General features: G+C 38.9%; 4 protein-coding genes and 1 long non-coding RNA gene across 5 annotated transcripts; 1 reads left to right on the top strand and 4 right to left on the bottom strand.

Annotated features, from left to right (window-relative positions):
* Positions 1-232: 232 nt before the first annotated feature.
* LOC141608501 (putative mitochondrial protein AtMg00310) lies at positions 233-736 on the bottom strand. The gene has a single exon (XM_074427847.1). The coding sequence runs from the start codon at positions 734-736 to the stop codon at positions 233-235; it is 504 nt and encodes a 167-aa protein (XP_074283948.1).
* Positions 737-746: 10 nt separating this feature from the next.
* Positions 747-1400, bottom strand: LOC141608500 (putative mitochondrial protein AtMg01250). Its single transcript, XM_074427846.1, has one exon. It carries the CDS (start codon positions 1398-1400, stop codon positions 747-749), a length of 654 nt encoding a protein of 217 aa, XP_074283947.1.
* A 56-nt stretch (positions 1401-1456) lies between these two features.
* Positions 1457-2776, bottom strand: LOC141608499 (uncharacterized). The gene has a single exon (XM_074427845.1). It carries the CDS (start codon positions 2774-2776, stop codon positions 1457-1459), a length of 1320 nt encoding a protein of 439 aa, XP_074283946.1.
* Positions 2777-8052: 5276 nt separating this feature from the next.
* LOC141606338 (uncharacterized) lies at positions 8053-10512 on the bottom strand. Its single transcript, XR_012526683.1, has 2 exons — positions 10189-10512; positions 8053-8722 (listed from the first exon to the last, which is right to left on the bottom strand). It is a non-coding gene; the product is annotated as an uncharacterized LOC141606338 (long non-coding RNA).
* Positions 10513-15367: 4855 nt separating this feature from the next.
* Positions 15368-19237, top strand: LOC141608498 (uncharacterized). Its single transcript, XM_074427844.1, has 7 exons — positions 15368-15781; positions 15827-16848; positions 16970-17948; positions 18015-18081; positions 18329-18859; positions 18972-19084; positions 19166-19237. The coding sequence occupies exons 1-7, from the start codon at positions 15368-15370 to the stop codon at positions 19235-19237; spliced, it is 3198 nt and encodes a 1065-aa protein (XP_074283945.1).
* The last annotated feature ends 85 nt before the right edge of the window (positions 19238-19322 follow it).

Below are 19322 nucleotides of genomic sequence, written 5' to 3'. Positions count from 1 at the left end.
TTAAATCCCATTGGAAGTCGGAACAATGGCTTGCAACAAAGGAAGAAGACAAGGAACCTTTTTTTAGAAGGAAGGAGTAACCAGAACGAGCTGAGTATCTTCCATCTTCCGTGTACTTCCAATATATATAATCATCCATTGGCTGGTGAGGGAGTTCCAGTGTACATATACTTTTTGCAGAAAATTTATTAAAGAGTTGAAAAATAACATTCTTGTTCAAAGTGAGTCGAGTCTAGCGAGGAAGATCATCAAAAGTAACCGATTGAGGTTGCATCAGAGACTTAAAAATAGGCTTATTACCAAGAATCCAAGCGTCGGATTTAAGATCGATCGATTTTCCATTTCCAAATTTCCAGGCAATTCCATCGCGAAGTAAAAAAGTGGTCTTGACAACGCCTTTCCAGGCAAAAGACGCTGTAGAACATTTTGATTTGCTAGATGGTAAAGGAAAATCATTCTTGTATTTGGATCTAATAACTTTGGAAAAAAGCAAAGACGGCTGATGGTGAGGACGCCAAAAATTTTTGGCCAGCAGTGCTTGACTAGCAATCGTAGCATTCTTCAGGCCAAGCCCACCATTCGTCTTTGGTTGTTGTAATTGATCAAAAGGTAACCAGTGCTGAGCATTTGTATGATGAGGTTTTTTCCACCAGAAGATATCAATTAGGTAATTTATTTTAGAGGTGATCTGCTGAGGTAACGGAATGACGGAGGCGACATAAGCAATGGATGCCATGAGAATAGAGTTAATAAGAATTAACTTGGCTGCTTGTGAAAAATTTGCTGGCCCCCCACGAAAGGATCTTATTTGAGATCTTGTCCAATAGAAACTGAAAAGACGGCAATTTTCTTCTGCCCAGATCAATTGGGATGCCCAGATAAAGTCCGAAATTAGATTTTGATTGCACATGTAAAATATCAAGAATATGCTCCTTAAAATCCGCCGGAGTATTGGGGCTGAATTTGATATATGATTTCTGATGATTAATCATTTGACCCGAGATAGAGCTGAAATCATTCAGGATTCTTCGCAAGGACTCACAGGCAGAGGTTGTAAGACGAAGGCACAAAAGCGAATCATCTGCATATAACAAATGAGAAATAGCAGGGCTCTGCCTAGAAAGTTTAATGCCTTCAATTTCACCATTTGCTTCAGCTTTGAAAATCAGGAGCGACAAGATCTCCATGCACAAAATAAAGAGGTAAGGCGAAATAGGATCACCTTGACGCAACCCACATTGAGGAAAGATACGGCTGGAAGGAGTACCATTAATAAGAATTTGCAAAGAAACAGTTCTCACACAAGATTTGATGAGCTTTCTAAAAACCTTTGGAAAACCAAAAAGTTTGAGAACTTTGAATAAGAAGGCCCAGGAAACTCTGTCGAAAGCTTTATTCATATCCGACTTAATAGCCCCAAAACAAATGGGTACCCCTTTTCCACGATTAATATAAGTCAAAATCTCGTGTCCCGAAAACCCCAATCACGATTAGCGTCGGGAACAAAAGCATTTTGATTTTGTCCAATGATGCCATCAATTACCTTCTTGAGCCTAAGAGCAATACATTTGGAAGCAGCTCTGTAGATGACATTACATAGACTGATAGGTCGGAACTGAGAAATCATCTCAGGTAGTTCAACCTTCGGAATGAGAACAACATGAGTGTTGTTCCAGGCAGGAGGAAGAATACCTGAGTTTAGGAAGGATAGAACAGCCGAGGTGATATCCTCCTTGATAAGTCCCCAAAAAAGCTGATAGAAACGAGGTGGAAAACCGTCAGGTCCAGGAGATTTATTTGGTTTCATCGAAAAAAACGCATATTCCACATCACTGGCCGAGAAAGGCCGAGACAAATAATCCTGCTGAAAACCATCAAGCTGAGGAATAGATAAATCTTGAAGCGTTAAAGAACCCGTAGATTGAGTACTGGAAGTAAACAGGCAGGTGAAGTGAGAAACAATAAGATTTGAGAGATCCATATCAGAAGAAATCCAATTGCCCATATCATCTTTCAAAGCAAAAATCCTAAGACGTTTCTCACGAGCTTTCGATCGGCTAAAAAAATATGAAGTTGGCAGGCCATCATTAAAACGGAATTCGGATTTAGCACGTTGTTTCCAAAAGGAGTGCTGGATGTAGACATCATGTTCAATTGATCTAATATTGGTAATGTGATCAAAAGCAGAGGAGCTATCCTGAGCAAGAGCCGCAGAAACTGACAAGTCTTTGGAAATTAAGCTCCAGTCTAACATAAAGTGATGGCGATTCTCCAGAACCCATTTTAGAATTGCAGAACGAATTTTTGCAAGTTTCAAAGAAACAGAAGTAGCAGCATTGCAAAGAGAAGAAGAATTCCAGATGGATGAAATAAGAGCTTGAATAGCCGGAAGTTCCAAACACCAATTATCCACTCGATAGGGTCGCTTTGGTTTCTTGACTTTGGCAGAAGTAGATAACACAATTGGGGCATGATCGGAAAGGAAAAGGTTGAGATTTTTAAGATAAGCATCTGGAAACAAAAGATTCCAATCCTGAGAAGCGTAACAACGATCAAGACGTTCCAAAATCAAACTAGATGAATTCCTCTTGTTAGCCCAAGTAAAATTAGGGCCGGAATACGGAAGTTCTGAAAGAGGAATATTTATACGCCAATCTAAAAAAGATTTCCATCCCGTAATGTTTGAAGAGCCTCCAAGTTTGTCGTAATGATGTTCAACCTGGTTGAAATCTCCAATCATACAAAGAGGAGAGTAGGATGAACACAGAGCTTTCATTTCGTGCCAGAAACTAGCTCTAGACGCAATACAAGACTCGCCGTAAAGAAAAAGAGCATACCAAACACTATTGGAGCCATGATTTACAACTTTACAAAGGATGAAATGCGGATCCGTTACAAGAGGGAAAATATCGGATCTGGCATCCCATATCAAAAGCAACCCACCACTCGTACCAACAGAGTCAGTACCACAAAAACGAGGTAGGTTGAGAGGACTAGTTTTACAAACCGCATCCGCTACAGAACATTTTGTTTCTTGAAGGAAAACTAAAGAAATATCGTAGTAGCGTACGGACCAACATAAATACGGAATTTTAGGGGCGTCCGTACTTCTCAAACCCCTACAATTCCAAGAGAACATCTTCATTGGCCTACTGGTGGCAGCAACGGGCCTGCCACAACCCAAGTTTTTGGAGAATCAACTCGGATATCCGGAGAAAAGGAACATGAAAACCCCCTAGAATCTGCAAGGTTAGAGGAAATCTTTAGGCGTTTGTTGGGGAAAGATGAAATAAAGCCACGAGTTGCTTCATCCTCAGAAAACAAAGAGAAATCTCTTTTACGAGAGCCATTAAAAGGAACAAAGCGTAACATAGATTTTCCAGAGGTGGACGAGACTGTCCTGCGAGAATTGATGCTAGAATTATCATTAAGAAACTCTGCAAAGGCAGCAGTTGACATTGGAGAAACAGATGATGACAAGGAGCTGAATGCATCAGACAGAGAACCAGCAGCTGAAAAAGTATCTCCAGGAATTACGGCATTCATAAAAGCTTGGCTATCAGAATTATGGCTAGAGTGAAATGCCTGATGATGGTACATGTCAACATTGCTGGGCAGAAAAACATCAGGAACAGAAAAATCCATTGAAGAGGACTGATTTCCTTCCGAAACCGGAGAGGCATAACCTGATGAATTAAAATTTTGCACATGTAGAGGGTGATGAGAAATCACCTGACGAGTTTGAGTGAAAGATGCAACCGGCTGAACCAAGGGAGGCGAGTCTGAGAAACTTAAAAACCCGAGGGTGGGATCCTCAGTTGGGTCTGGAGCTTGCATACGGCGCGATCGTGGGACATCTCCATTCGGAATATTTGCGGGGGTAGGATTAGGGGCAAATTGAACAGCCCCAAAACCAAATTAGGGGTCATGTGTATCATGAACATCATGACGAGGGTCGTGAACAGTGTGACCTTGGTGTCCCGCTAAATTAGCGCCAAAGGTTGGAGGTGACGGGTGTTGTCGGAGGAAGAACCAGGACGAAGAAGTAGAATAAAATCCAAAAAGAGAAGAGGACGACGAGGAAGAGTTACCGTGAGCATCAGGCCGTTCTCGGAACGAGAGATTACCACCGTATTGATATTCGAAAAAGTAGAAGGAAGACCCCTGATAAGCTTAGTATAAAGTGGCGCTGTATTTGGTCCGTAGACTACCCGAAACCGAAAGATGCAAACCAAACAGGACGACGGTCTATCTTGGGCGATGCACGAGCAATATCAAGCTTGCGAGGAAGGAGTTCTTATGACCCACTGTACCACACTGCGACAAAAACGAAAAACTCCTTCATAACCAAACGAAACCCCGGTGAACTCTATCATCGAGAGCGGTATATAACAACCGGGAATAAGGGGTTGTAAGAGGTCAACCCAGACTCGAGCTCTAACAAAAGGCCGAGGAGGAAGCTCGGGACCAATATCCTCTTCTTCAATCACCTCTCCCACATGTTGAAGAAGGTGAGCAGCCACAGAGGGATGAAGATATTGGACTGGAAGACCATGAACGCTAATCCACAGAGGAACAGTTGTAAAGTTCATGTCTTCAAGCACAGAATCCCAAGACAATTTGCGGAGAACCAAAAGACTACCTTCAATATTTAAAAAACGGAGCTGACTAAAATGCGCAAAGTCAGCAGGGTGAGTAAATTCGAACACAAAGTACGGCTTCATAACGTGGAGCTTAACGACATCCCGAGTGGTCCATGAAATATTAATATATTGCTGGACCCTCACCACATCAAAGTGTCTCTGATCTATAAAAAGGCCAGCTAAGGTTTGATTGAAATTCATATATGTGAGATTGACACGAAGGTTTGTGGGTAAATTAATTAAAGGACCGGTCTGATATGGTAAAGCCATGGAAAGCGACAAGGATTTTGGAAGAAGGAAGGTAAAGAGGGGATAAAGGAGGGATTATTTTATCTTAATTTGTGTGGAAGAGATTAAACGGTGGATAAAAGACGATAAACAACAGCAAAAAGCAGAGTGAAGACGGTGGGGGAGATGAAGTGGCAGGGATATGAGTGGAGGAGAATGACGGTTTGGCAAGAAAAAGGAGAGATATTGATTTCCTTCTATAAGAGAAGAGATCATGGTACACGATAATATCGCAATTCATCGATTTTTCTGTGAGATTAATTTATAAGTAAGGTTTTATTTTTTTTGGCTTAATTTCAGCTCTCCCTCAATTCAGTTCAGCTCACTTTATTTCAGCTTAGTTTATTATATCTATTTATCTCAGCAAATTTCAATTCAGTTAAGCTTCATTAAGCTCAATTCAGTTCAATTCAACTTAATTCAGCCCAAAAGAAATGGGCCTAAGATATACGGAGTATAAATCATTCATTAAGAGGGAGCCTAGAAATGTAACCATGTGTTCAATTTACATTCATCTTAACGATTAGGCTAAAAGATTTTTAGTATATAGTAATGTTTTATGTTTGTATTAGTAGTTTTATCTTTGTCTAAAATTTAAAATAATTTATAGAGATGATTGCTCAACATAAAATATCATTTTATTAAAATAAAAATTTAAAAGAACTAAATTTTAGGTTTGGATTTTGTTTATACTAGGCTAATAGTCCATAATCTGTATTACCAAATACCAATCAAATTGTCGTATATGGAGTATTAATTTGCGTAGGTGTTAAATGAAAACAACCCATGACCAAAGAAGGGAGAAATGTGGGTTGTCAATTTGTCATCACACCGACTGATTATTTTAGTTTGTTAAATCTTCCCCCACGTCTCTTATATTTGGATCTTTCCATAAATTATTTTAATTTGGGTTAAACCCCCTGAATTGTTTATTAGGAAGCTTCTGCTGGATTTAGGGACCCCTTAGATTTTGAGGATCAACATTACACATACTTGCTTTCTGGATTTGTGGCAGGTGTAATTAGTGGGGCTAGACCGTGGCAACCCGAGTGTTGACGATATAGTATAGTTATGCATGTGTAGAAACGTTCGCATTGTCACAATGTCACGTGGTTATGTAATGTAATGTAATGTAATGTAATGTAATGACGGGGATCTTCTCTTTTAGGTATTCTCTTGATGAGAGGATCATCTTAGGTGTTGACAGTTGATGATATAGTTTAAAGGAAATGAATATGGTCCTCTCGCTAGGGCTGTTCATCATTGCGGGCCAGCTCGGCTTAACCGATACCTGTGGGCCAAATTGTTTTAGCCGGGCATGACCCCCTCCTCCTCGAACCGGGTTAGTGTCGTATTTTCCTTGGCCCCAGCTGGTCCCGGCACTTAAAAAAACAAAGAAAGCCCAGGTCGAGTGGCTCTGGTCCGCTACTCAATAGACGGGACTCGGGTCGGAAGAAGCCGACACGATATTGGGGTCCAGCCCGATCTCATGTTTAGGTCGTGACTAGGCTATAACCCCCGACCACAGCTCAGCCCAACCCACTGAACAACCCTACCTCGCTATCTTTTATATGTTTTTTTCCTTTTTTTTGTTTTGTTCAGGTAAGCGCATTATGTTTTTTGAGCTTCTATCTCTTGTTTAAATAAAATATTATCTCTAGATTTTGTTTACATGCATAATGGATATATTGTTTTACCGGTTTATACAAGAAAAAAATAGAAAATATCCGGAGAAACGGTTCATAACATTACTCAAGCTCTGTTCTTTTCGATTGAAACGAGCTGAATTGAATTAAATAGAGTAAAGCTGAATTGAACTAAATTGAATGTATCTGAGCTGGAGCGAATGAAGCTGAAATAAGAGTTAATTTTGTCATAGCTGAGCTGACAAAATTGGTTGTAGTTTTACATAACTGAACAAAACAAAGCTAAACTGAATTGAAATGAGCTGAAATAAAGTCAGAAAATCTAAATTAATCATCCATTTGTTTTAACATTTTTGCTCATTCACATCCCTGATGACTCGTCATTATGAATACCCCAAGTCATAGTCCAACGCACTATGAAAGACTAACATTATTATGAATAATAACCAAGTCATCTGTCCAAGGCACTATGAACATGAACCTCAAATTTGGTCTTTCTCATACTTTGACAGGAAAGTTTGGAAGTCATTTAACATCCTTGGTTCCGCGTTAAGCAATAGCAAGTGCTTTCATTCTACCAACCCACAATTGCTTTCGCATACTACGAATTGATTGCTCCCTCCGATGCGGATTCCGTGTCAATCCCCAATATTTCTCCAAGATTTTACTTATTCATGTATCCATCGGTAGGAGCGACTGGCAGTCGCATATCTATTATTTGCAATGACCATAACGTACAAAATCCCATATCAGTCCGCTATGAGCATTGCAAATTTGCAGATACCAGATAAGTCCGCAACGACTATGCAGACCATTGGGCTATTCACATTATGCTTTGTCTACACTTGATCTGTTGATCATGCCTTCGATGTGCTCTAGTGTCACGTATGCAAAATAATACAATTAGTCAAAGTAACATACTCCGTATGATAATCCTCAGTAGCCATTCATCCCTATCAAATTCATCACAAATTTCGTAAAAGAAACATAACCATCTCAACTCGAAAAACATCCGCCAGACAATTAATTAGTCACTTAAATTGGAGTTTTTAAGCAATTTTAGGAAAAAACGCAAAATTTTAGCAAAAGATTTCAAAAGGGATATGTCGATTTCAAAAGGGAGTAAAACTCCTCAAAAAGTTATACTTCTATATATTTCTCAGTTATATTCCACCAATTCGCCGGACATATTCCGAATCCAAGGATCTACTAGTATACTACAGCAAGCGCTTCCACTCTACCAGTCCCCATTGCTTTCGCAGACTAGGAAGTCACTGGGTGCATGTATACATTTGTAGAACATACTGCGAGTTCCATATCAGTTCACATCGAACATTGCAGATTCAATATCAGTCCGCAACGACTATTGCAGATTATCGGGCAGTACATACACCCCCAAAAGCATGCTTTAATCATGCCTCAGATGTGTTCTAGTGTCGCGTATGCAAAATAATACGACAAGGCGAACTAACATAGCATAATACTCTGTAGCATATCATCCAAGACCAATATTCATCACTGGCAAATTCTACTCAAATTCCATAAAAGAAACAGAACCATCTGAACTCAAGTAACATCCGTCAGACACTCAGACGATTAATTAACACAGCAAGAACCAGTAATTAACACAAACCAGTCTAAAGCAGTAGAATGTCACGAATGCTAGTAGTAAACCATAGCTAGAACCCGAACATAACTGGACTGTTATGGATAGAAGGTAGCGATATGAGTCTAGTTCAGATACTTGTTACCACCACCATAGTAGTTGTTGTTGTATCCCCTGCTGCTCCCACTGCCATAGTTGTTGTACCCCCTGCTGTTGTTGTTGTTGTACTCGACACGAGTCACCTTCTCCTGACATTGGTACTCAGTATAACCTCCTTGATCACCGACTCTCACAGTTGAGCTTGACTTGTACTCATCCTTGTACCCAACTCTGCCACGGTTAGAGTAGTCCCCACTCGAGTATAACTGCTTGGCAGTCTCACGCATGTAGCTGCCGCTTGGCTTGTCATAGTTGTTTGCCCGACTGGTTACCTCGTATTTGTTGGTGGTGGGACCGGAGCTTTGCCTGGTAGTCAGTGCTGAGTTGTCTACCACTTCAGCATAACCGCAGTAAGCATATTGAATTTCGTCAGCCATTTCCTGCAATTGAATAAGAGTAGTACATTGTAAATGAGTAAATCATATGCACCATTATTCAACACTAGTACCTACTCGTGTGGTCGGGTTGATTGGATTTCTGATTGGATACTACAAAAGCCGTAATGTTCAAAATTATATCACTGACGAGTGACGACCAATTAGATTGTAAAATGAAACCGGTATAACAGACACCGTCAAATGGGGCAGCATGCCATTTGAGTTTGTGATTCGTCGAATGAAATCATTAGACAACTGACAAAGTCGGATGGTATTGAGACAGAAAAACAAGTTCTTCCCGTCTCAGATGACAACCAAATCAAAATTCTAATTTGTGTACCACTAGAGAATTTCAGAATCCTACAATTAGAGGACGCGCAAATAGGCAAATGCAGTTGTATAGCTCCATCTCAATAGACTGAAATCCTAAAATTAATCCCAAAATGGCAAGTTCATAAAATATTTCAACTTATAAAGGAACATTGTAAAATATATCATGGAATTATCGTATAATGTTAGAAAATATCGTTCAAAGTAGAGTACTCAAGACAGAGTAAGACATTTTTCTACAATATTTAAAAGAAGATTTACCATTACAAAATCCAGTAACAATAACCAGCAATCAGAAGTTGAATTACACAAGCTAAGTGGCCAGTAATAACATTGAAGGTAAAGGGAAAGGCATTACTAGCCAGTATTTTCGCAATTATGATGCGACATCCAATTACATTGTAACTACCGAATCGTGACAACAGACAAGGACGTTTGATAGACCTAGGTACTAAATTTCACATGACAAATGACAAGGGCAGACGGGTTGGAAATAGATCTAAAAATTAAAACAACAATTAAGCCAAATAAGGATAGATTTGAGTCCCAAATCTCAACAAGATTAACCCAAATCCTACTTTGTGTATCATTGAAAACATTCAGAATCCTACAATTATGGTAAGCAGCAAAAGGCTAACGTATTTATGTGACTCCAACACTAGATCGTGTATAAATCAGTCCTTTGATACCAAAGTTATTAACTTTCAACATTGATTCCCAAGTACGTAACCATATCTAAAGGTACAATGTCAAATTTATGATTCTTGGTTTATCAAGACAATTGTGATTGGGAAAAACGTTGTTTTTCTCTGAGTAATTATAGTTACAATAACGTGGTAAACCCGTTACACAAAAGATGTATAAACCCCAAATTATATAATACTCCACCATCAACAAAACTATCAACAATTTAAACCAACATGGAAACATGAAAATTTAACAAACATTACGGAAATATAATACAGATTCACAACCAAAAGAAATGAACAGGTTACACAAATTCTTGTTTAAGACCGCATAAAGTAGAATAATGAACAATTAAGTAAAGGTTTACATAATATTGGAAAACATACTGAGATTTCAACTAAAGAAACAAAAAATAAGAAAAACAAAAGGAAGAGATAAAAAAAAGGTTTCACCTTTGGAAAGAAGGTGAAAATGTGGAGAAATTACTGCGACTAGGGTTTCCTGCTGTGGTTTGTTGAGGAAGCTTGTGAAATGAAGTTGAAACTGTGGGCCTGTGGGGTTAGTTTTTATAGTGGAAGCGAGCGACGTAAATAGGTAAATAATAATTACCGAAATTACGGTTTAGTAGTGGAGGACTGGAGGCGCTTGAGATTACCTTGAGGGTAAAAGTGTAAAACTGTGAAGTTACCGTAACTGAAAGATGGTACGAAAAGATTCTAGGATTCTATCAGATTTGAGTAATCCTTATCTCCTTTGGTTATTGGTAGTTGATTGTACAGTTCATTTACAGCCCATTTACAGTATTCTACGGACACCATGGTAAAATACGCAAAGTATATATTGGTCCTTTGCGTCTCTGAGTATTATGATTATAAAATATATTTTCATTCCGCTTATTAACCTTATTATTCTTTTTTATTTAAATTACGACTATTGATCATTAATGAGGAGAATCTATACTCTCTACAATAAAAATAAAAAGATATCCTGTATTACCGAGTAGAATTTAACATATCCTTCATAAATAATAAAGCAAAATCTAACCGTATTTGTTATCCCGTGGCTCCGTAATTCTTCCCCGCGGATTTACACAGAATTCTACATAATGAGTGGATTCGTATATCATAGGAGTATTGCAAAAAATATTTAATGTACTTCAGGTCCTCATAGTTTACTCCTAATTTCATTAGTCTTATTTAATGTTCTCGGTTCATTTTGCTGAATTAGTTCGAAAAATTATATTGTGGATCCGCCATTGCTATAACCCGAACACAACTGGACTGCCATGGATAGAAGATGGCAAAATGAGTCTAGTTCAGATACTTGTTACCACCACCACCACCATAGTAGTTGTTGTATCCCCTGCTGCTCCCACTGCCATAGTTCTTGGAGCTGTTGTTGTTGTACTCGACACGAGTTACCTTCTCTTGACTTTGGTACTCAGTGTAACCTCCCTGGTCACCAACCCTCACAGTTGAGCTTGACTTGTACTCATCCTTGTACCCAGCTCGGCCATGGTTAGAGTAGTCTCCGCTAGAGTAAGACTCCTTGGCAGTCCCACGTATGTAGCTGCCGCTTGGCTTGTCGTAGTTGCTTGCCTTGGTGGTTACCTCATAGTTGTTGGTGGTGGGGCCTGAGCTTTGCTTGGTCGTAATTGATGAGTTGTCTACTATAACTACACCACAGCGAGCATATTGAGGCTTGTCTGCCATTTCCTGCAAGAGCGTAATATACCAATACCACTCAAGAATTTCAGAATCCTACAATTAGAGGACGCGTAAATAGGCAAATGCAGTTGTACAGATGATAAGTCTGAAAACCCAAAATTATTGCTAACTTTCAACATTAACTGGCAAGTTCGCGAAACATTTGAAATTGTACAGGAACATTGTCAAATATATCATGGAATTATCGCGTGTTTAGTAGTCAAGACAGAGTAGACGCTTTTCTTGAGTAGTTATGCTAACGTATTTATGTGAGTCCAACACTAGATCGTGTAAAAATCAGTCCTTTGATGCCAAAGTTATTAACTTTCAACATTGATTCGCATTCCCATGTAGGTAAACAAATTTATGATTCTTGGTCTATCAAAACAATTGTGAGTGGGAAAAACGTTGTTTTTCTCGAGTAATTATAATATACTCCCTCCTATTCACTCAATTTGTCACTTTCATTTTGTGCACAAGAATTAAGGGAGGAATTAAAAAATGAATAAAGGACATGGTGGACCAAGGTGAATGGAGAGAGGAAAGTAAGATTAAGGAAATTTAAGTAGACATGCTTATGCTAAGCTTTCCCTCCAAAAGATTAAGACTTGAGATTACATTGATAATTTTCCATTGGAGTACTTGATTAAAAAAGAGTACAAATACAGTACAATACCAGTTTTTTGTTCTACATACGATTACAGTACTTGATAATTTTTTGGAGTTCTACATCTGACATTAAAAAATTACACTTCATAAGAAAATTACACAGTAATTGAATTCTAAAATTAATAAAACAAGTTTGCTAAAAAAAAAAAAAATTGACAAAATATTGTTGTTGGATTTGGACTTCAGATTTCAGCAAGGATCTTCTTATACCTTCATTCTCATTCTGGACGTCCATATTGAATAAGCAAACTGCCAAACTAAAGGACACCAAGTGCATTATTCATTCAAATTTGGCACCAAATTCATTTAAGGAGCCAAAATGAAAATGGCTCTAAAAATTGCGCCCAAATTTTTCACCAAATTTAAACTTGTGCAAAGTTCAAGTTAGCTATAAATAGAATAGTGGCAACTAAAGTGTGATCATTTATACACAAACAACCAAAAAAACACTTTCCTACAATAATAAATCCACATAAAACAGCCAAAAAATCTGATTCATCCACATTTATTTCTCACAAACAGCAATAAATGAAGACTAAAAACTTGACAAACTTAGAAAGAAGTAAGATTTCTCAAATTTTATTGTTAAGAAGCAATAATGGAAAGATCAAAAGGGGTATAATGCTAGAGGTGGCAGACCAGTTCAGTGTTTGCAGGAAGAGTATCACAAGGATATAGAATGAAACAAAGAAGCAGTTGGATGCAGGCCAAGCAGTAAATGTTAACAGCAAACTGAAAGGCAAAAAATGTCATACAAGGCAGGTTTTTGATGTTGAGAAGTTCAACAAAATCCCCTTTCGAAAGGACCACTCAACATAATCGATGAAGCTTATGGGACTAGCGAGTCGACAAGCAATATCAAGATGGGTAATGAGATAAGACAATACTTTCTCACACAAATGCAATCAAACCTCAGTTGAATGACAAAAACAAACTTGAGAGATTGCTTTTCTCTCTTGGGATGACTACATTATGATGAGGTATGTAAGCAAGTGAAATTCAATGATCAAAGTATTGTTATTCACATGGATGAAAAATGGTTTTACTTAACTCAGCCTAGTAGGAGGTTCTACTTATCTAAATCAGAAAAAAAAAACCATATAGAAGTGTTCAGTCCAAAAAATTTATAGGAAAAGTAATGTTTATGTGTGCTGTTGCCAGACCAAGATATGGGTCAAATGGTGAAGTTCTTTTTGATGGTAAGATAGGTATATGGCCCTTCATAGTTGAAGTACCAGCTAAGAGAAATTCTAGGAATAGAGTTGCAGGTACAATGGAAACAAAATGCATAGAATCAATTAACAAACAGGTTGTTAAAGATATGATACTCAAAATTGTTATTCCAGCAATTAAGGCAAAATGGCCTGAAAGTGAAAATAAGCATATTATCATACAACAAGATAATGCACGTCCGAGACTAGAGGAAGTAATGGCGATGAGAGAGAAACTAGTGAGAGAGAGCGATTTCTGATTTCTTCGACTTGCAATGGCGAAACGTAAGAAACAGCAAAATAATCTCAATAAAACTAGTAATAATAATCCTATTAATCAAAAAAATTCACAACAATCAGGCTTATCTGAAGCTAGTACTAGTAAGAATAATAATAATCAAAAATCAAGTTCCCCCAAATCTGCAGGACGGCCTTCTCTTAGGGTTTCGCCTCTGCGATTTGAGTCGGAGCTTGAACCTATTGTAGAAGATGTGGAATCCGAATCTGATGCTAAAAAGGAAGAGGAAGCACCATTAGAACGTCCTATCCTTCAATTGTTGCCTCGTGATGTTGAAGGTGAGATATCATTTTGGTCAACTGCTGTGTTTTGTTATATTCTTGGAGCTAATCCCCCGAGTTCTGTTATAACTGGATTTGTGAAGAGAGTGTGGCCAAATAATGGCGTTGATAAAGTGTCTTTTCTACCGAATGGGATTTTTATGGTGAGATTTAAAACAAAAGCGCAGCAGCAGGAAATTCTAAGAAATGGTCATTTAATGTTTGATAACAAACCCGTTATCATTAAGGAATGGAGTCCTGATGTAGCGCTTATTAAGCATGATGTGCAACGAGTACCTATCTGGATGAAATTGTATGGTCTTGAGGTGAAATTCTGGGGGAAGGATAGTCTGAGGAAACTAGGAGAGGAGGTTGGGAGCTTCATTAAATGTGATGACTCTACTGACTAATCGTAGTTTTTTGGGTTTGCTCGGGTGCTTGTTGAAGTACAAATTGGGCAGTCTTACCCTAAGGAGATTAAGTTCAAGGATGAATTGGGTCAACTTCAGACAGTGCGTGTTGAGTATGATTGGTTACCTCTTCTCTGTACAAAATGTAAGGGGATGGGGCATCTGAAAGAAGAGTGCAGGAAGGGCGAGGTGACAGGGGTCCCAAAAAAAGTGTGGAGACCAAAACCAAAGCCTGCTGTTCCAGTGCAACACCCTCAACAGAAGAATGGTCCTAAACAGAATATTCCTAAACCTCCTGTGCAGCATGCTACTCCAGCTCCAGTACCTGCCAGTACGCCTGTGAGTACTCCAACACAGCCTGTGCCAGCAAGGATGGAGTCTCCTGTGGATGTTCCTGTGAAGGGGGGTGAAGGACAGTCTTTCCCAAGAAGAATCTTATCTAGAATGATGAGACAAGAGTTCCCTGAGAGTAGACAGTATACTCCTCGAGGTATAACTTTTATGGATGCTCTGAATCTCTCAATTTCTAGGAGTGTGAGTGCTGGTAAGAGGGGTCTCATGAAATTGCAGATTGAGAATGGGTAGTATAGGGTTTTGGAACATTAGGGGTATGAATAGTATAAATAAACAGAATGAAATAAAGTGGTTCCTTAATCAAAATAAGGTGGGACTGTTTGGCTTAATAGAAACTAAAATAAGAAGTAGCAATTGGGTTAAAGTTAGAAACAATATATGTAATAATTGGTCTATTTGCACTAATAGTAGCAAGCATAAAGGGGGACGTCTCTGGTTAATTTGGCAGCCTAGTCAATTTCTGGTAGATGTTAGGTGTATTAGTGCTCAGGTTATACATACTAAGGTCTGTGATAAACTGAGGGGCATTACTTTTTGGTTTACACTGGTGTATGGGTTTAATAAGGAGCAGGAGAGAGTTGGGCTTTGGTCTGAGCTTACTCAGATTAGTAGAGGAGTTGACAGTGCTTGGATGATCTGTGGTGATTTCAATAGTCTGATGAACATAAATGAGAGAATTGGGGGGCACCTGTCTCTTGGAATGATGTCTTACCCATGAGACAAATGGTCTTGAACTGTAATCTTACTGAAATGAAAACTGTTGGAGCTTTCTTCACGTGGAACAACAAGCATGAGAATGGGACCAAGGTTTATAGTAAACTGGACAGAGTGCTTATCAATGCAGATTGGCTAACCACTGTTCCTGAATGTTATGCAAATTTTTTACCAGAAGGGTTGTTTGATCATTGCCCATGCTTGATTAAATTAACTGCTGATATGCCTAGGAAGAGGCCCTCTTTTAAGTATTTTAACATGTGGTCTCTTGTGGAGGAGTTTGAGGAAATTGTTCAGAATAGTTGGTATAAGGATATTCAGGGCACTCCCATGTACAAGGTGGTGACAAAACTTAAGATGCTGAAGAAGGGGCTTAGGGAGCTTAATCATAACAACTTTAGTGACATTGAAAATATCACAAAAGTTGCAGAAATATCCCTTAAATAGTTTCAGACCCAATTGATTCAGGATCCTCTTAATAAGGGGCTTTGTGATGCTGAATCTGCTTGTGCAAAGGAGTTGATGCTACTGAAGAAAGCAAGGGAGCAATATCTCCTTCAGAAATCCAAGGAGAAATGGATGAGTGAGGGGGATGAAAATACTGCTTATTATCATGCCAGTATCAAACAAAGGAGAATGAGGAATAAGGTGTATCAAATTAAGGATATGAATGGCAAGCTGTGCACTAAACCTGAGGAGATTCAAGCAGCCTTTGAAAATTATTATAAAGAGCTTCTTGGGACCTCTAAGAAAGTAAGTCCAGTACACAGTCATCTTGTTACCAAAGGTAAATGCCTCACTGCAGCTCATCTGGCCATTCTGAATGCTCCAGTAACAGATGAGGAGGTCAGACAGGCTATGTATTCCATTCCTGGTACCAAAGCTCCTGGTCCAGATGGTTACAGTAGCCAGTTCTTTAAGGATTCTTGGGCTATTGTAGGAGTGGGAGTGAGTGCTGCTGTGAGGAGTGTCATTCATTCTGGTAAATTGCTGAAGGAGTGTAATACAACTACTATTACCTTGGTTCCAAAAATAGATGCTCCAGAGAATGTGACTCAATTTCGGCCTATAGCCTGTTGCAACACCATCTACAAGTGTGTTGCCAAGGTTCTTTGTAATAGGCTCAGTACAATTATGCCTGATATTATTAGTCCTTCCCAGAGTGCCTTTGTGACAGGAAGGGACATAGTTGGGAATATCCTGTTGACCCAAGATTTGGTTAAAATGTATAAGAGAAAAGCTTGCTCTCCCAGACTTTTAATGAAGATTGACTTACAAAAAGCCTATGATAGTGTTGAGTGGTCTTTTACGCAAGAGATGTTAATGACTTTGGGGTTTCCTAATCATGTGGTGGGTCTCCTCATGCAGTGTGTGTCTACTCCTACTTATTCTATAGCCCTTAATGGTGAAGTTTTTGGGTTTTTTCAGGGTAAGAGGGGTTTAAGGCAGGGTGACCCATTATCACCTTTGCTTTTTACAATTTGTCTTGAGTACTTAAGTAGGATCTTTGGAGTGGGTTCAAAGAATGACTGACTTGAGGTTTCATCCTTTTTGCAAGAGGGTTCAGTTAAGTCATCTCTGTTTTGCGTATGATTTAATCATGTTTTGCAGGCGGGATAAGAAGTCTGTGGTTTTATTGTTAAGAGCATTTAAATCCTTCTCAAATGCCTCTGGGCTTTGCATGAACCAAAACAAATCTAGCATGTATAGTAATGGTGTTGATGCACAGACTATGATTATCTTTGGAAAGGGTGTCGAGGGGATGAGAAGGGGCACGATTCCTTTTAAGTATTTGGGTGTAACTATTACTCCTAAAAGGCTTGGGGTGGAGGACTGTCATTGCCTCATTGAGAGAATCAGTACCAGAATTAGAGGATTAGGAGCAAGAAAACTCTCCTATGCTGGGAGGGTTGTTCTTATCAAATCAGTCCTAAGCACGTTGCACAACTACTGGGCTCGTATTTTTATACTCCCAAAGACTATCATCAACAAAATTGAAGCACAATGCAGGCAGTTTCTTTGGCATGGGAATGATAGCACAACCAGACCTGCTTTGGTTGCCTGGAGTCAAGTGTGTCAGACAACTAAAAAGAGAGGGTTGGGCCTAAAACAACTATACTGGTGGAATCTTGCAGCAATTGCTAAATATGTATGGTGGATTGCGGCCAAAACTGATCATCTATGGGTACGATGGATTCACTCTGTATATATAAAACAGCAGGATTGGATGGATTATAAACCTGGTGTGGGTGTTAGCTGGGCATGGAAGAAAATTTGTGGAGTAAAGGAAGCAATGAAACCTCTTCTTCTCTTGCAGGGGACTGGGACATATACTATCAAACTGGGGTATGACTGGTTGGTTGAGGAGTATCCTGATAGGGCCTGGCATCCTTGGATTACTAACCACCTGATTATACCAAGACATAAATTTACTGTATGGCTAATTGCTCATAACCGGTTATTGACAATGGATAGGCTAATGAAGATGAACATAGCTCATGAAAATGAATGCTACTTCTGCGGGGATGCAGCTGAGTCCATTGACCATCTGTTCTTTCAATGTGATTTCAGTAAACGATGTTTGATGCTGGTTGAACAATGGCTGATGATAAAAATACCTGTACAGGGGGGTTATTGAATGGTGGGTGCAGTATAGGGTAAGGTCCCTATTGATGAAGCAGATTGTAGCAATGGTTTTGGCGAGTCTGATGAATCACATATGGGTCAGTCGAAACAGAAGCCGAATAGAGGGGGTTGTGCCACTTCCTAAAAGTCTGGTACAGCAATGTAAGGTTGAAACTAGAATGAGGATCCGTGGATGTGGAAAATGTTCAAACATAGGGAGAGTCCATGATTGGATAGACACAATTTGTAGAGGATGACTGATTTGTAATTAGCATGAGTAGCACAATTTTGTATGGGTGACGATAATTATAATATAATACTTACCTTTTTCCCAAAAAAAAAAAGATAATGCACGTCCACACATAAAGAATTCAGATCCAGATTTCAAAGCTGAAGCAAACAAGGATGGGTGGAATATTGAGTTAAGTTGTCAACCACCAAACTCACCAGATTTGAATGTCTTAGATTTGGGTTTTTTCAGAGCTATTCAGTCACTTCAGCAAAGAAAAAATGCTTACAAGTTGGATAAACTTGTTGTGGAAGTTAATAATGCTTTTGAAAAGTTGGAGGTAATTAAACTCAATTATGTCTTCATAACACTACAAGCATGCATGATAGAGGTTTTGAAAAGGAAAGGAGGAAATGATTACCCCTTACCACACATGCACAAATCCAAATTAGCAGTTGCAGGCTTATTGCCTGACTATCTAACTGCTGATTTGAACTTGGTGCAAGAGTGTATAACATACTTGAACAATGTGGGTGATGCTTCTAGCATAAAAAAATTGGTTGATGCAGTGAAAGCACATTATGCTGATATAAATGAACCTGTTGGCAACATTACTGAACATGTTGAGTCCAGTAATGAACCAACAGGTACTGGACTCAACATGAGCATTCTTCGGTGATATGACATATGAACAGGTTGAAACATGGATACAGGCTAATGCATTAGTTGATGCAAATGTTAATGCAAATGTTAATGCAGATGCTACTGCAGATGCTACTGCAGATGCTGAACTTGTTGGTAACATTACTGAACCACCTGGGTGCAGTAATGAACCAACAGGATCATTATATATTGACCTCACCGAAGATCAGGTTCTAACCAATGGACCCTGTTGAGATGGTTCAGTTAATGCAATGCTGTGGTTTATTTGATTTTTGCTAACAGTTATGCAGCATATTATGAACATAAATGCTAGATCAGATTGGTCCATATTTTGTCAAAAGCAGAACATGTTTTGCAGTTAAGAAGACCAAGCTCAGAATACAAGCAGACTCTAAACATCAGCAGATCAGCATATTTTGAAGATCAGTCAAGCAACAGAAGAACATG

The sequence above is a fragment of the Silene latifolia genome, chromosome 10, assembly GCF_048544455.1.
Source record: "Silene latifolia isolate original U9 population chromosome 10, ASM4854445v1, whole genome shotgun sequence".
Classification (NCBI taxonomy): Eukaryota; Viridiplantae; Streptophyta; class Magnoliopsida; order Caryophyllales; family Caryophyllaceae; genus Silene; species Silene latifolia.
Note: the sequence above shows the minus strand (reverse complement) of the source record. Positions and strands in the feature narration are given on the sequence as shown.